The sequence below is a fragment of the Oncorhynchus nerka genome, linkage group LG2 (genome assembly GCF_034236695.1).
Source record: "Oncorhynchus nerka isolate Pitt River linkage group LG2, Oner_Uvic_2.0, whole genome shotgun sequence".
NCBI lineage: Eukaryota > Metazoa > Chordata > Actinopteri > Salmoniformes > Salmonidae > Oncorhynchus > Oncorhynchus nerka.
The window spans coordinates 23,845,844-23,863,643 of NC_088397.1; the positions used below are offsets into that span (position 1 = coordinate 23,845,844).

The 17,800-nt window shown below is 46.3% G+C and overlaps 2 protein-coding genes across 6 annotated transcripts in view; one reads left to right on the forward strand and one right to left on the reverse strand.

Annotated features, from left to right (window-relative positions):
• The window catches only part of LOC115132854 (beta-1,3-galactosyltransferase 1-like), a 120,916-nt gene that overhangs the window by 93,429 nt on the left and 9,687 nt on the right, over positions 1-17,800 (reverse strand). The gene's annotated exons all lie outside the window — the stretch shown is intronic.
• Positions 368-1,213, forward strand: LOC115144558 (putative C-type lectin domain family 20 member A). Its single transcript, XM_029685605.2, has one exon. The coding sequence runs from the start codon at positions 368-370 to the stop codon at positions 1,127-1,129; it is 762 nt and encodes a 253-aa protein (XP_029541465.1). The 3' UTR covers positions 1,130-1,213.

Here is a 17,800-nt window from a genome sequence, read left to right on the forward strand (position 1 = left end):
GTCTGAAGGCAGGGTGATGTACCCTGTACAGTACAAGACACAGGACCTTGGTGAAAACATGTGGATCAGCCAATTCATGTTGGAATGCAGCCCTGTCCAGCCTTCTATTTTGCTCTGAGGGAGTGAGGAGTTTTGCATGGCTATTATTTGCCTGAGAGGGAAAGTGGAGATGTATCTAATGTTCAGGGTTAGAGGTAAGAGCAGAGAGAGGGTGGGGGGCACAAAGAGCAATGGGATGTTCAGGTGAGAAAAGGAAGCCCTCTGATTGGTGGGCTGGGTGTTCCAGGTGGGTGTGGCCAGGTAGATGGAGCAGGTAGAAGAGCAACAGCAGGGTCAGTTCAGCTCCACACCACACTGACTGATCATCATGCAGAGGAAGAGCAGCTTCACTGGGCTCCTCATCACTGCTCTGTGTGCAGTGGCCTCTGGGCTGACCAGCAAAAAGTACTACCATGTGGATAAAATATTGACCTGGCACGGTGCTCAACAGTACTGCCGAGAGCACTACACTGACCTGGCATTCATCAGCAACCAGGAAGAGGCAGAGCTGGTCTTCAACATTAAAGAAACGACCAAGGTGATGTGGATTGGTCTGTACAGAGATAACAATGACCCAATTGGGTGGAAGTGGTCAGGAGGGGAGGACTCAGAGTTCAGGCTTTGGGGAAAAAAAGAACCAAACAAAGATAAATCTGAGACCTGCGCCAATGTGCTTGATAATGTATGGATTGACACATCATGCAATAATAAACACACTTTTCTCTGCTATGGAGGGGAGAGTGAGCTGATCCTGGTTCAGGAGAATAAGACGTGGTTGGAGGCTCTGAAGCACTGCAGGAATCACCACACAGACCTCCCCAGCCTACTCTCTGAGACAGAGCAGCTCCAGGCCCAGAGCAAGATGAAGGGGACCCAGACGGACCACGTGTGGACGGGCCTGCGCTTCCATGCCGGCTATTGGCTGTGGGTGAACGGGGATGCTCTGGAGTACCAGGCCGGGTTAGGGACCGGGGGAAAGCTGCCCCAGTGCCCAGGCAGTTACCACTGTGGGACCCTGGCCAAAGAAGAAGAGTACTGGGGAATTAGGGACTGTGAGGAGATGATGAATTTCCTCTGCTACAGAAAGTGATTTGACTACATCGGCCAACTGTCTTATCCATATGCCTCCATGTCAATTTTGCCAGGTTTTGAAGGTTGAGGAGCATATTTTATTGCCGTGTGTACAAAGTGTATATATTACTTATTTACTGTGTGATAAATATACTGAAAGTGTATATTCATAATTTAATCAAACTTTCTTTTACTATCAGAAGATACATACAAATATTCATAAAGGAAAAAAAGCTCTAATGGTTTCTGTTTGTTCCTGCTTCATATTGTAGACTGAATATTATTGTCTTACAGAAGATACAGTAGCTTTGCTTCTGCTGGCCTTTTACGAGGCTGGCAACGCTACATTAGAGTTTACTTGATAAGTGATAACTGTATACGTCATGGGAGATGTGCTATTCCTCTTCACGTAAGGGAACATGTTTTCCCTATCTTCTATAGCAGGGATGGCAACTTTGGTCGGTGGGGGAGGGGGGGGGGGGGTCCACAAAAAAACGTAACTCATCATGTTTGCAGTTTTTAATATGATATCTGAGGATCAATGGGCCCCACCCCGGGCGGTAATAGGACCATGCTTACTACAAGTTTAGATAGCTGGCAGCTAGACTCATTTACCAATCTCATTTGTTTTAGATGACATGGGCTAATTGAGTGACTGCTGATGCACAACCAATTTTTGGAATTGCACATTGGATATTCTATTATTCTAACTCTCAACAGTAAGTTGAGACCCCGACTGAGTTCTAAAAAAAAAAAGTATTATTATTTTTAAAAAAAGATTTGTCTGCGGTGGGGTCCAAAGTGGGGTCCAGTTGACCATCCCTATTCGATAGCATGCACCAGCTGAGACACAGGCAAACAGAACCGGCAGGGCTGGCCACCTGCTGTCACCCTTCCTTTCCTACGTCTCATCCTCCGTCTCGCTCCGGGACCTACCCGCTCTGCATGGTAGCAGCCTCATCAGCATTCACTCAGGGGAGCACCTGCTGCTGCTGAGTTGGATGCTCCACCATTATTGGATCGCTAATCTGTTCCTGGGAGGCCTTTCAGACTGGCGAACGCTGGAGGACACGGTAATAAGCCATCTACAGGGGCCGTAATGATAAACTTTGAGCACGGCAAGGCGTGAGAATACAACGGCGGCCCAGACACGTCTGGGTTTGTGAGGAAAAAAGGAAAAAAGACAGTCGGTTGGTTGTCGGTTGCTTGCCAGCTAGGCCCGGCGCCAACCGGAAGCACAGAGTTATTGCTTTTATCTGAAGACTGCTCCGGTTTTCACCCCCAATAAATCACAGCACTCGATATTACAGCGGGGAAGTTGGTGGAGGAACCTGGCCTGCCAACCATCTGGTCTCTGTGTCTCACAGACTACTATGCCAATCTCCTGGAACATTGAGTGCTTGCTCAATGGTGATGAATATACTGTAGCCTAGCTACCAGCGGAGAAAAATGTATTTCTCAAATTTGGTTTGACTTTACTGTACCGAGGCTGCTCTGTAAAAACCTCCAACTGTGACTCAAAGCGATTCATTCTTGCAGTGAAAATATTTCTCATTATTTTTCCTACAATGCACCTACAAATGACTTATGACTCTTGGAGATCCATTACATTTCCACCTCCAATATTAATTAGAAACCACAAAGGACGATGCTCTTAGACTGTAATATTTCTCAATTCGGTAACACTTGACACACAGCGTCATAACACATTATCATGTCATAATACGTCATAACAGCTGACATAACTTGTCATAACCTGTCATAAAATGGTCATAAAGCTGTCATGACACATATTTACATCTGTTGTGACATATATCGCGTTAATTTATGGCTGGTTATGACACCGACATAAGAGTGTCAAACCCCAATTTTATTCAAATGTGTTTTTTCCTTGCCGTGTTTTCTCCTTTTGTTTTAAAGTTTGTGTCTTAAATCCCTTGTTGTTGTAATTAATTATTTACAGTCATGTTTTTTCCCCATCATATTTGAAATAACTGGTAGAAAATACATTTTATGACACTGTCAAGAAGCATTATGACCATCCTGTGTCACTTTACTTGGACTAAGAAAATACACTTCATGACACTGTCAAGAAGCATTATGACCATCCTGTGTCACTTTACTTGGACTAAGTAAATACACTTCATGACACTGTCAAGAAGCATTATGACCATCCTGTGTCACTTTACTTGGACTAAGTAAATACACTTCATGACACTGTCAAGAAGCATTATGACCATCCTGTGTCACTTTACTTGGACTAAGTAAATACACTTCATGACACTGTCACATATGACCATCCTGTGTCAACTTGGACTAAGTAAATACACTTTATGACACTGTCAAGAAGCATTATGACCATCCTGTGTCACTTTACTTGGACTAAGTAAATACACTTCATGACACTGTCAAGAAGCATTATGACCATCCTGTGTCACTTTACTTGGACTAAGAAAATACACATTATAACACTGTCAAGAAGCATTATGACCATCATAATCATATAAGCCAGATAGGCCGATCACGTCCATGCCATTATGTCAGTTATCAGTCAAAAAGAGGGAGACTTGTCCTGCTCCTGCATTCATCCCAGTAATCAGCAACAGAGCATTGGGGTAGTTGCATGTCTCACATAAATGTGTGTGCAATTACAATGATAATTTAATATGGTCAATTTCAGAAAAGGTTATATAACATAAACATACTGTTGACGGGTAAATTATGGTGTAATGTAATGTTTTTCCTTGTGTGGTAGGATTTTGTGGGTTTTGACACTCTTATGTAAGTGTCATAACCAGCCATTTAATGACACAATATATGTCACAACAAGTCTAAATATATGTGTCGTGACAGTGTTATGACCATATTATGACAGGTTATGACACGTTATGTCTGCAGTTATGACATATTATGACATGGTTATGACCGTGTCATAACATGTTATGACGCTGGGTAAGGTGTTACCCTCAATTCCTTTCTATTTTGCTAGCCAGGCAATGAGTTACTTTGTCTCACTAAACCTCATCAACAGTAATGATAGTCTATAATGAAAACAAGATGCCCCAAAAGAGAGAACAATTCTAGGAGAGAGTTTCATAGAGAAAAGATACAATCAAACATCTAAGCGTTGAGCACAAAGCAAAAAAAAAACGAAATGTCGGATAATATAGCAGATAGCTGTCGTAAAACAGATGCTGCTTGGCCTAATGGCTGTATGTTTGGCTTTTAAACAGCATTGGTTCTGTGGTTATAAGAATCACAGTGTGGCCGCCACATCTTTGATTCAGAGCTGTGATCAACACTGCAGAGCAGACATGGGCTGTAAAGTACTGGTGGTGCGCTTAATGGCTCTCAGTTGATGTTTCGCTGGGAAGAGTGATGCATGCATCCTTGACGGTGTCTTTTTTACGAGACAAAATGATTGCATGTAGCCTCCGTTCTTTTGATCTCTCTCCAACCGCTGCCAGTCTTTAATGCCCCAAACTGAAATGCCCAACAAATGAGTAGCGGATATGCATAACACTTTTTCCATTTGGGCTGACATCCACTACTCTGTTGGCAGAGTACGGGGTCAATAATGGATGAGTCATTATCGTTGAGCAATGGTGAAGAGTAGCACGGTGGTAAATGGCTTGTGGTAAGATGTCCAAGAGGAACAGATGGTGAATTCAAGTTGAGATAAGTTGCATGATGGTGGATGGAACACTGTCAAAAGTTACAGGTTTGGGATACGGATATACTGCTACTCTCAGAACTGGCAATTTAAGCAGGAGGCTAAGAGCAGTACAAGAGATAAATAAGAATTGACAAAAACAATGAATGACCATGAGTAGGGCTGTTGCGTTGACCGTATTACCGCCACACTGTTTAGCCACGGCAATTAGGCTTCTCCAAACTCTTGATGCTGCCGATGGTCATTAGTAAACTTGCTTACCTGGTACTCGGTACCCCATTGTCCCTCTAATCACTCTAACATCAATGCAAATGTGTTCAAAAATCTAATCAAACACTTCATGAGAGCCCATGAGCTCATGTTGCGTAACATTTCTATAGGCATGAAAATGAACCACAGGAAAAGTGTCCTCCATCCACTCTTAAATAGAGATGACATGTATACTTTCCCGCTGCCCCTATTGACCAGGGATGTTCTGTAGATAAGTGTGAAAATGACTATATTCCTGTCCTGCTAAGCATTCAAAATGTAACGAGTACTTTTGGGTGTCAAGGAAAACAGATGGAGTAAAAAGTACAATATTTTCTTAAGGAATGTATGTAGTGGTGTAAAAGTAAAAGTAGTCAAAAATAGCGCTGCCGAGCTGGCGACCATCGTAGAGACAGTCCAGCATCACGAGGACAGTCTCTCCAGACTCGGCAGCGCCATGGACAGCATGCTGGCGACCATCGTAGAGACAGTCCAGCATCACGAGGACAGTCTCTCCAGACTCGGCAGCGCCATGGACAGCATGCTGGCGACCATCGTAGAGAGAGTCCAGCATCACGAGGACAGTCTCTCCAGACTCGGCAGCGCCATGGACAGCATGCTGGCAACCATCCTGCGTTTGGAGGGGAATGTGCAGTCCCTCCAGTCTCTAGGACTAGTTCCGGCATAAGGCCCCAAACAACCACTACCTGCCTCCATCCTATCTGAGCCGGTCCGCGGAATACCCGTCCCGCCCGGAGCGCTTTGAAGGTGTGCCAGCGAGATGCAAGGGATTCCTTCTGCAATGCTACCTGTACCTCACTCTCCACACCGAGGCTGTCTTTTAAAAAATATATATATTTTCTAGGCAAGTGTCACGCCCTGGTCTAAGTATTTTGTGTTTTCTTTATTATTTTGTTCAGGCCAGGGTGTGACATGGGTTTATTATGTGGTGTGTTTAGTCTTGTTTTTTTTTGTAGGTATTGGGATTGTGGTATAGTGGGGTTTTCTAGAAAAGTCTATGGTTGCCTGAAGTGGTTCTCAATCAGAGGCAGGTGTTTATCGTTGTCTCTGATTGGGAACCATATTTAGTCAGCCATATTCTTTGAGTGTTTCGTGGGTGATTGTTCCTGTCTCTGTGTTAGTTTGCACCAGATAGGCTCAGTCACTTTGGTTTTTCTTTTTTCCTTGTTTTGGAAGAGAAGAGAAGAGAACGAGCGCCATTCTCCTTGCGGAGATGGTGCTAAATACATCAACACGGTCGGTCCCTGGGATTGGGCTGGCCAACACGATTCGGTTTGCTTGGAAGGAAAAGGAGTTGGAGCCTTTAGGACGGGAAACTTTTGGAAGGATAATATTGATGGGGATTCTAAAGCTGACCGTGAAGGACGTGTTTTGTTTCCAAGGCAACTCGTTGGAGGGAGCATACGACGTGGCACTATATACAGAGGAGAAACACGATGATATCCTGAGAAGGGCAAGAGCAGTGAGAGGTGAGAGGCCGATGAGCCACTATGAAATAACAAGCCTGGCGAAGAACAACTTTAGGGTTGTAACTGTCAACATTTACAACCCATACGTTAAGGACGAAGAGGTGAGGGCCTTTTTGGGGAGATACATGGATAACGTCTCCTCAGCAAGGCACCTCAAAGACTCCCTTGGGTTTTGGAATGGGAGGAGAGGCTTCCAGGCCCTCCTCAGAGAGGACCCAAAGGGACATGGTGGCTACCTCCATCCTCCTGCTATGTTCTCCCTAGGGGCTGACAGGGGGACGTTGTATTATGCACGTCAGCCCCCATTTTGCAGGCGCTGTATGGCCTACGGACACATATTCGCCTCGTGCAGCACAAGACAATGCAGATTTTGTGGATCTGAGGAACACGAGGCGAGGGATTGTGACAAGCCTAAGACGTGCCACGGGTGTGGCTCGTCAGCACACCTGTGGCGGGGGTGCCCGGCTCGTCAGAGGTCATATGCGTCTGCGGCTGGGGGGGAAGCAGGAGCGGGGGATGGGGGAAGAAGAGGAGGGGAAGGAAGCACACCTCAAGACCAGAGTACAGGTCCAGAGGGGAAGGCCGCAAGGAAGGAGGAGGAGCAAGAAGCGGCGGATGGAAGAGAGAAGGAAACGGAAGGCACGGGAGTAGGAGAAACAGGAAAAGCGGCGGAAGAAGGCAACCGAGTGGAGGAGCATGAGAGAGAAGAAAGTGAGGGAGGAGTGTTGGAGAAGGAGACGGTGGAAGAGCAAGTGGACTGGGGGGAAAGTGCCCTGGTGGAAGAGATGAGGGGTATGGTGGAGGAGCTGGCGGGGGGGGGAGGGTGGTATCTCTCCACTGCCGCCATCACCAAAGAAGAGAATGAAGAGGAGGGTGCGATTGGCCGACAGTGAGAGGGAAGGGATGGCCAAGAGAGTGATTGGGGTGGGAGAAACATCTGGGCTGCTGCTGGTTTCCCCAGGTGGGGACACACCTAACAAGACTCAGGACTGGGTACAAGAGGAGGTGGGGAGTTTTTTGTTTGGGGACTCAGCCTCCCCGATTTTTTTCCAATCCAGCTGCAGCACTGGGGAGGGGGAGGATTGTGGGGGTAGACCCAGGGTGCAGGGCACCCCGGAGCCAAACACTAATCCTGCATCCTGGGTTGGTGAGATTGAGGAAGAGGGGGGAATGTCGGGAGTACGGATGGTGTTCTCACCGGTAGATATGGAGCAGGGGAGCATCGGGTGAGTCTCCTGTTTTTTTTTTTTCTGTCTGGGTTTAGAATTTGAGTGTATTACATGTTTTATTTTATTCTTTCATGGGGTCTAATTTTACTTTTGTTAGTTTAAATGTAAGGGGTTTAAGGGATTGTGTTAAGAGGAGGGTGGTTTTTAGTTATTTGGAGGGTGTGGGGTTTGATTTTTGTTTTTTACAGGAGGTTCACCTGAGGGATGGAGGGGATGTTAATAGGTTTAAGAGGGAGTGGGACAAGGGGGAGTCGGTTTGGGGTATTGGGGGTGCACTCATCGGGGTAGGGATTTTGTGTGGGCACAGGGAGGTAAAAGTGGAGGATTCTTTTGTGGTAATGCAGGGGAGGGTTATAGGGGTGGATGTCATGATAAGGGATTGTAAATTTAGATTAGTGGTGGTGTATGGGCCACAGGTGGTGGCAGACAGGAGGGAGATGGTGGACTGTCTGACGCCCCTGTGTGTCACAAATAGGAAATTAGTGATAGGGGGGATTTTAATACAGATTTAGGAATGGGGGATAGCAGTGCAGGCGCCATTGCCGGGCTAATGGCTTGCCATGGTCTGGTAGATGGTGGTCTGCACACTACTCCGAAAATGGACGGTCCTACATGGCGCAAATCCAGGGGGGTTGAGCGGAGGCTCGACTATATTTTTGTACCCAGGTCTTTGGGTAAGTTGTCTGGGCGGCTGTTGCCTGTTTTCTTTTCGGATCACGACGGGGTGCTCCTGCAGGTGGGGTCGCCAGTCTGCCTCTTTGGTAGGGGGTACTGGAAGTTAGATCGGGATGTGCTGGAGGAGCAGGCTTTTGTTGACGGGTTTAATGGTTTCTTTTGGAGGCTTGAAGGCCTCCGGTCCATGTGCGAGGGGGTGTTAGAGTGGTGGGAATTAGTTAAGGTGAGGATTAGGGCTTTTATAATAGGGTATTGCAAGAGGAAAAAAAGGGAGGAGAGGAGGGAGGTGGATTGTATCCAAAGGTTAATTGAACTCGAATACGAGGCAGGCAACCTCGGCGGGTCGTTTGACTGGGAGAGATCCGCAACCCTAAAGGCGCAGCTCAGGGAGTTGCAGGCGCGGAAGGCTCGAGCTTTCCTGGAGCGTGCGCATAGTGGCTTTCTAGAACATAATGAGACTTGTTCTGCTATGTTCTTTAAGTCGGTTAGGGCCAGACAGAGTAGGAAGGTAATGCATGGCGTTAGGGAAGAAAATGGTAGTATAGTTAGAGAACCAGAGGATATGGTCAGGGTGACAACTGATCATTTCCAAGGTTTATTTAAGGAAAGGGAAATAGATGTAGAGAAGGGAAATATGTTTTTAGAACACTTGTCCAGGCGGTTGCCGGAGGACATTAGAGAAGTGATGGAGGCCCAGATTTCACTAGAAGAGGTTGAGAGCGCTCTTAGGAGGATGGGAAAAGGGAAGGTGCCTGGGATGGATGGGCTGCCGGCTGAGTTTTATCTCAAGTTTTGGGGTATACTTGGACCAGTGGTCCTCGAAGTCTTGAAGGCCATCCTTGAGACGGGGGTCCCGGGAGGATCAATGGCTGTTGGTGTGCTGTCACTTTTATATAAGAAGGGGGAAGTAACAGACCTTGGCAACTGGCGGCCGTTGACCATGCTGTGTGTAGATTACAAGCTACTTGCAAAGGTTTTAGCAGACCGGTTGCGCACAGCCCTTCCCTACATCGTCCATGAGGATCAGACGTGCGGGGTAGAGGGCCGCTCTATTAGATGGAACCTACAGTTAATCAGGGACTCCATCGCTTGGGTTGAAGATAGAGGACTGCCTTTAATGGTAGCAGCGCTAGATCAGGCGAAAGCCTTTGATCGCGTGAATAGATCCTTTTTATTCAGAGTGTTAGGTCGATTAGGATTTGGGGAGAAGTTCATAGGATGGATTCGTACATTATATGTCGGGCGTTTTTGACCTCTCGTCTGGAGTCAGGCAGGGGTGCCCACTCTCGGCTCTCCTCTTCGTTCTGTACATGGAGCCTTTGGGGGCTGCCATTAGGGCAGACACAGAGGTGGAAGGATTGTTGATCCCTGGAAGTGGTGGGCTGCGTGTTAAGATGACGCAGTACGCCGACGACACTTCCTTGCTGCTGTGCAAGGACTCGTGCCTGACAAGGTCCCTTGCCATCTTTGGGGATTTCACCCGAGCGTCGGGAGCAGTTCTGAACCATGCAAAGTCTTCCGTCAAGTTTTTCGGAAGATGGCGCGGTAGAACGGATGTGCCTGGGGGGTTATCTCTCTGTGAGGGGGCCCTGAGGATTCTCGGGGTCCATTTTGAGACCTCCGGCTCAGCGACGCTAAACTGGAACATGCGTATCGCAGTGGTACAGAGGAAGCTAGCAATGTGGAAGGCTAGGTATTTGTCTTTTATGGGCAAAGTCCTGGTCCTAAAGGTGGATGTGTTGCCGTCTCTTTTGTATTTGGCGTACATCTACCCATTGCCGGCTTGTCTGAGGAGGCCTCTAGTGAGGCTTGTGTTTCAGTTTATGTGGAGTGGCAGGTGCGAGTGGTTCGCCAGGGCACGCATGATCTATCCCATCGGGGAGGGAGGTAGGTGGGTACCACATTTCCCCCTCAAGCTGGACACAATTTTTGTTTCTTTCTTGTTAACGGAGCTTGCTCATCCAGTGATACACCCGTCCGGTTACCTCCTGCGGGTGTTCTTCTCGTATCAGGCGAGAAGCGTAATGGTGTGGTCTAACACGGGTCCTCGGGCGGAACAGCTTCCGTGGCACTTTGGTCATGCGGCCAAGTGGCTGCGTGCGCACCCTGAGGTTGAAGTTGCCCGAGTAGGTTTAGATCACAGGCACCTGTACGAGGAGGTCAGAAAGGCAGGGAGTCCGGCGCCTGTAGTGGGCATCTCGGAAGTGGTCTGGGAGGGAGTGCAGGTGCGGGGTCTGGACAACAGGCTCAAGGACCTGAATTGGTTGAGCCTCCATAAGTGCTTGCCAGTACGTTCCATCATGTACCGGTATAGTTTGGTGCAATCCTCCACCTGTCCAAGATCCTCTTGTGGCAGGGAGGAGACTGTGCGCCATGTCTTTTGGGACTGTGCCTTTGCCGGAGTAGTATGGGCTAGGGCACGGGTGTTGTTAGGTTTGGTAAGGGGGGATTTTGTTTTGACGTGGGCCAGGTTAGAGAGAGGTGTAGGGAGAGCGAGAGGGACGGATAGGGACAGGTTTCTGCTCTGGCTTCTCATGAGTCTCTTTAAACGGGGGCTGTGGGAAGCCAGGCAGAACATGGTGAAGACAGGGAGAGATTGGGGGGTGGAAGGGATAGTGAGGAGGGTAGAAGGAGATTTGAGGGGGAGGATGAAGAGGGAGGAGAGGAAGTGGGGGCAGCATGCTGCTCGGGAGAGGTGGAAGGGGGGTTTAGGGCTGGGAATCATTTAGATTTGTAAGGGGATAGATTAGGGACGGGGAGATAGGGAAAGGTAATTTGTAGGGTGACGGGGAGGGAAGATGCTCCCCTGAGGTTTTGTTTGGGGTTTTTGTTTTGTTTAGTTAAATTAAAATACCATTGTTAGAGTATGTATGAAAATTATGAGTTGTAAAGAATGAATGGTATTGAAGGTAATGAATAATTTTTTATAAAAAAAAAAAAAAAAAATAGGCTGTTTCGGTTTTTCACGTTGTTTGTTTTGTATCATGTTTGAGTTTCTACTTTATTAAAGAACATGAACACCAACTACGCCGCATTTTGGTCCGATCCTTGCTACACCTCCTCTTCAGAGGAGGAGATAGAAGAGAACCGTAACAGCAAGTCAGTTAAGAACAAATTCTTATTTTCAATGACGGTCTAGGAACAGTGGGTTAACTCCCTGTTCAGGGGCAGAACGACAGATTTGTACCTTGTCAGCTCGGGGTTTTGAACTTGCAACCTTCCGATTACTCGTCCAACGCTCTAACCACGAGGCTACCCTGCCGCCCCCAGGAGAGACAGGGTTGCCACCGTCATCTCGGGACTGGCCTTGACGGGCCCTGGACTGTGGTGCAGCGTTCTGGGAAATGGTCGGGACCCGAGGTTGAGTCCTACGAGCGCTTCCTCTTCCACTCTGTGTTTGATCATCCTGTGGAGGGCCGAGAGGGGGGGTGAGCACCTACTCCGATTACACCAGAGATCTAGGACCGCCTCGGAGTTCGCCTGTGAGTTCCGGACCATCGCAGCCTCCACCGGATGGAACGAGTCGGCTCTGGTCACTGGGAAATCTTGGTGGTCAAGAAGGCTCTGAAGGCGTAGAGGCACTGGCTGGAGAGGTCCAAACACCCTTTCCTGGTGTGGTCGGACGACCACAACCTGGAGTACATCAGGGCAGCGAAGAGGGTAAACCCGAGACAGGCCAGTTGGGCTATATTCTTCGCCAGGTTCCAATTCCTGCTTTCATATAGGCCAGGCTCGAAGAACGTGAAAGCAGACACCCTGTCTTGCCTCTATGACGAAGAGGAGAGGAGACCCCCGTCATCCCTCTGTCCCATATCATCGCACCAGTGGTGTGATGCACCTGAGCATGCACAGTGCCCGGAGAATCGCACGGGTGTGCGGGACCGTCTCCTTACCTGGGCACACACGGCGCCTGTGTCGGGTCATCCTGGGACAAGCTGTACCATCGCCTGCCTGACTGAGAAGTACTGGATGTCATGTATTGTCATGTTATGTCTTGTCCCTGTGCTTTCTCTTCTCTTCGTTTCCCCCTGCTGGTCGTATTAGGTTACTTTCTCTCTCTCTATCTCTCTCTCTCTCTATCGTTCCGTTCCTGCTCCCAGCTGTTCCTCATTCTCCTAACGACCTCGTTTACTCTCTCACACCTGTCCCCTCTTTTGCCCTCTGATTAAGTCTCTATTTCTCTCTCTGTTTCTGCTTCTGTCCTTGTCGGATTCTTGTTTGCTTTGCCCTTGTCCCGTCCTGTCGTAATCTGCCTCTTCATCAGATGCTGCGTGTGAGCAGGTGTCTCTGTCCTCTACGGCCCGCGCCTACCCGGAGGGACCAGCAGTCTGTTGCCGCTAGCCCTGCTATTCTCCTCTACTACTAGAAGGGGGACTCTCCTGTTAAGATAGAGGATTTATGTTTTCCCTGTTTGGACATCTCCTGTAAAGATTGAGGATTTATGTTTTCCCTGTTTGGACATTAAAAGACTCTGTTTCTGTTAAATCGCTTTTGGGTCCTCACTCACCTGCATAACACTGGAGGCCCACCTTGGCTAGGGATGCCCACCTCCGCAGTGAGGCGCTTGTTTTCTGTCAAGGCGACCAGGTCTAGCTCTCCACCCGGAACTTGCCCCTCCGCCTGCCCTGCAGGAAGCTGAGCCCGCGGTTTGTGGGGCCGTTTAAAGTCCCGAGGAGGGTTAATGAGGTAAGGTACCGTTTGCAACTCCCTGCTGATTACCGCATTAACCTGACTTTTCATGTGTCTCTCCTCAGGCCAGTGGTGCCTGGTCCCCTCGCTGAGGCTGGACCCAGTGACGCCCCGCCTCCTCCTCTGGACATTGAGGGAGGCCCGGCGTTCTCGGTCTGTGAAGTCCTGGATTCGAGGTGTCGGGCGGGGCGTCTCCAGTAACTCATCGAATGGGAGGGGTACGGCCCAGAGGAGTGGTCCTGGGTTCCTGCGGTGGACATCCTGGACGATTCTCTGACCAGGGATTTTCACCGTTGGCGCCCTGACCGACGCACACCGCGTCCTTGTGGTCCTCCCCGAGGCCGGTGTCGTCCAGCTGGTACAGCGCGTCAGGGGGGGTACTGTCACAGATCCCCCAGGTACTGCTGCTCATTCCGTTCACCAGCTCCGGAGGTCTACGACACCGGCCTTCTAGACATCACTGAATTGGATACCTTCCCACCAACCCCGGACTGTTTTGTCTCATTACACAAACCTGGTTCCCATTCCCTCTGATTAGTATGTATTATGTGATTAGTATTATATGTGCCCTCTGTTCCCCATTGTCCTTGTCAATTATTGTCCCCATGTCCATTGGTCTTGTGAGTACCTGTGCTCTGTTGTATCGGCTTTCGTACTTCGTGTTATTGTGCACTTATTATTACGGGTCTCGTCCCTTGTATTATTTAGAGGTTTTACACCTCGCTCTTTTGTTTGGGTTACATCACTGTGTTATGTATATACTTATTTGTTTTGGGCTTCGTCCCCGACGTGGAGAAATAAAAAACCCTATGTATTCCTGCGCCTGTCTCCAATCATTAAACAGTGTGACAGTAGTACTTTAAAGTATTTTTACTTAAGTACTTTACACCACTGCTTTTGATAATGGTGTTTTCCCACTAATGGAACATTTGCACTTATAGCCTACTGCCATGTGCGCATTGCAGCGCTTGTAGTGTCAAGAAATAGCCTAATAGTTTATCAACATTTTAAGCTAAACGTTCTGATCTATTGCGTCAGACACATTGAGTAAAACATTTTTTTTTATGCTAGTGGTTTTATTAATTTGGGATCAATTGCACCTGACAACTGTCCCAGACTATGTTTGGAATATTTATTTATTGCACAGAATAGAACAGGTCGACTTTTGTACTATGGGGGATAGTAGACATAGGCTAGTGATTTTGCTGTTCGTTAGGCCTAATCATTTTATTAGCTGTTGAAAAGTAAATGTGTACAGTTCTTCCAATATCTTCAATATGCACCTCGGAATTGGATAAGAACATGCGCAGTTGCATCCTCGATGTGTCTGCCTTCACTTCTAGACTGTGAGAAAGACTAGATCACGTGTATTCTTCATACTATAAAATAATGCCACGTAATTCTAAGCAAATCTTGTCTGCTAAATGAACTAGTGTAGCCCACAGCCATTTGGCATAGCCACATCAGTGGCTTGTAGGCTCTGTGTGGAAGCCTGGAGATGCTAAATGTGTTTATGGTAATTAACAGTCAATTACCGTGAGACCGACAGTTATTTGCTTGACAATCACCAGCTGACTAAATTTTGTGACCACCACAGACTTAATCACGAGCTCATCTTAATTTAGCTGGAAGGGTCAGGAGACATGAAAAATATACATTTTTACTTAGTAGATCAAGACTAATGATAACTATCAACAACATTTCTAAGAGATTGGTTATTTGGACACACATCGCTAGATGCTTGGGAATATGTCAGGAAAGAATATTCCAGATGGCACAATTTCTTAGAATTTTTAAAAATGATTCTTTGCTAAGGCGATGTGATAAGCACAGTGAACAGAAGTATATTTCGCTACAAGCCAATATAAAGGGATTGATGTGCATCTAAAGTCTAAGCTTGGTTTTTTTCTCCATCATGTGGAGTTATCAGATCACTCATCATAATCACTCCATCCCTTCCCAATTTTCTGGGTCGCTGGCAGATGCTCCTAAGCACAATGAGATTAAATCAGTATTGTATGAAGATCAAGGTGTTTGCTATCAAAGATTTAATCAAAAGGAGGCTCATCACATATTTCAGTCTCGGGAAAGACTCAATGACTTTATGTACTGATGTACAGTGGTGTAAAAAGTACCCAATTGTCATACTTGAGTTTAAGTAGATGTAATTGCAAAAATATACTTAAGTATCAAAAGTAGAAGTAAATGTATAAATCATTTGAAATTACTTCTATTTGGCAATCCAAATGGCGCAATTTTCTTGCATTTTTATTTTATTTACGGACAGTCAAAGGTACACTCCAACACTCCCAGATCAGAGCCAGTAGGGATGACCAGGGATGTTCTCTTGATAAGTGTGTGAATTGGACCATTTCCTGTCCTGTTAATTAAGCATTCAGAATTTTGTACTTTTGGGTGTCACGGAAAAACATACATTATTTCTTTAGGAATGTAGTGGAGTAAAAGTAATAGTTGTCAAAAATGTCAATAGTAAAGTACAGATACCAAAAAAACAACGTAAGTAGGACTTTCAAGTATTTTTGCTTAAGTAATTTACACCACTCCTGATGCATAAACTGGTCCTGGGTCAGTTGACAGCAAGTTGAAATGTGCACAGGACAAAGTGAGAAAGGAAAAGGAAAGGGGGATACCTATTCAGTTAAACAACTGAATGCATTCAACTGAAATGTGTCTTCCACATTTAACCCAACCCCTCTGAATCAGAGAGGTGCGGAAGGCTGCCTTAATCAACATCCACGTCTTCGCTGCCCGGAAAGGGCCAAGGGAGCATAGTGTGTGTCACGGAAGCAATCCTTGTTGCATTGAACAGATTCAATAGAATTCCTGCTTTCATAAGGTCATTGATAGCATCTGATAAACATCTGAAAAAATTGCTGGAGTATTACCGACTCGTGGTAATCATGATGTATAATACGTATACTCAAGACATAATCCAGTATCTTCCCTTGTGTGAGATCATCCCATCCAAGGCCCTGTGCTTATTAAATACAAACATCATCCAGAAACTGTAATCAACTGCATCATGAAATATGCATGGGCTCAACAAATGGGAGATGATATTGTGTGCAACACATCACAGCACCCCTATCATGAAGCAATGACATTTTGTGTAGCCTGCGAAATGAAAATAAGGACTTAAGGAGACAGATGCTTTGCTAAGAAATGGCTAAATCCAAATATCTGGATTACAGTTGAAGTACAAGTCAGGTTGATTTACTATTTTTGACCGCAACAGATGATGTTCTATAAAACCTTGTTAAACTACAAAATGCAATACATTCAACACCCATGTTCAAATCCATGTTCAAATGCCTACAGTACTGGGGGTCTCGTCAAGAATAAACTGTGAAAACGGTGACCTCTATATGTACAGTAGCATCACATGATTAAACAAAAACAAAACAACTATGAATTAAAGGACAATAATGTAAGTAGTGCACACAATCAAATTCCCCTCAGGAGGGATAACAGAGCATTCCTTCATCCTTAAGTCATAGATATTCTTTCCCACAATTCCCAGGGGACAGTAAATATACACAATTTGGCTCTATACTCAAGCATTTTGGATTTGAGATCAAATATTTAATGAGGTCACAATATGTAAGAGTATTTTCACCTGATGACAAAAAAAATCATAAGCATTTTGACAAATTCACGTAAATGTAAGTGTATTCAAGTATGCAAAATGTTAGTATTTGGTCCCATATTCCTAGCCCGCAATGATTACATTAAGCTTGTGATTCTACAAACTTGTTGGATGCATTTGCATTTTTTGGGGGGGTTTGTGATTCAGATTATGCTTTGCCCAATAGGAACTGAATGGTGCATAATGTCATGTTGTAGTCATTTTTATTGTAAATAAGAATAGAAGATGTTTCTGAACACTTCTACATTAATGTGGATGCTACCATGAATATGGATAATCATGAATAATGATGAGTGAGAAAGTTACAAAAGAACAAAGATTATACACCCCCCACAAAAAATGCAAACTTCCCCTGTTTATTGGTAATGGAGAGATGTTGGATCAGGGCCGGGCTACTGCATTTGAGGCCCCGGGGCACCGGCCTCCAGCAAATCTCCTGCAATTCTACACATTTTCCTAACATATACAACGTTACCTCCAGGAGGCACACAACCCCCAAAAACAAAAACGTTACTTGGTTAGGGTGGCAGGGTAGCCTAGTGGTTAGAGCGTTGGACTAGTAATCAGAAGGTTGCAAGTTCAAACCCCTGAGCTGACAAGGTACAAATCTGTTGTTCTGCCCCTGTTCTGCCCCTAGGCCGTCATTGAAAATAAGAATTTGTTCTTAACTGACTTGCCTAGTTAAATAAAGGTAAAATAAAAAATAAAATAAAAATAGGTGCCCCCTGGAAATCAGGGGCCACAGGGCATGTTCCTTGCATGCCCGTTCGGTAATCCATCCCTGGGTATGATCCAAAATGCTTGGATATAGAGCTAAATGTACACATTTTAGCTTCACCTTAGGGAATTTATATCCTTGGTAAAATGAACTACTTGGAAAACAGTCAAAATGAGGCAAGCCAGTACCGTGCTATATCTACAGGACAGAGTGGTACCAAAATAAGCCATTTTTGGGTCAAAATTGTAGCTGGGGAGTCTGACTCCCTCCCTGAATATGCCCCTGTCACGACTTCCAACG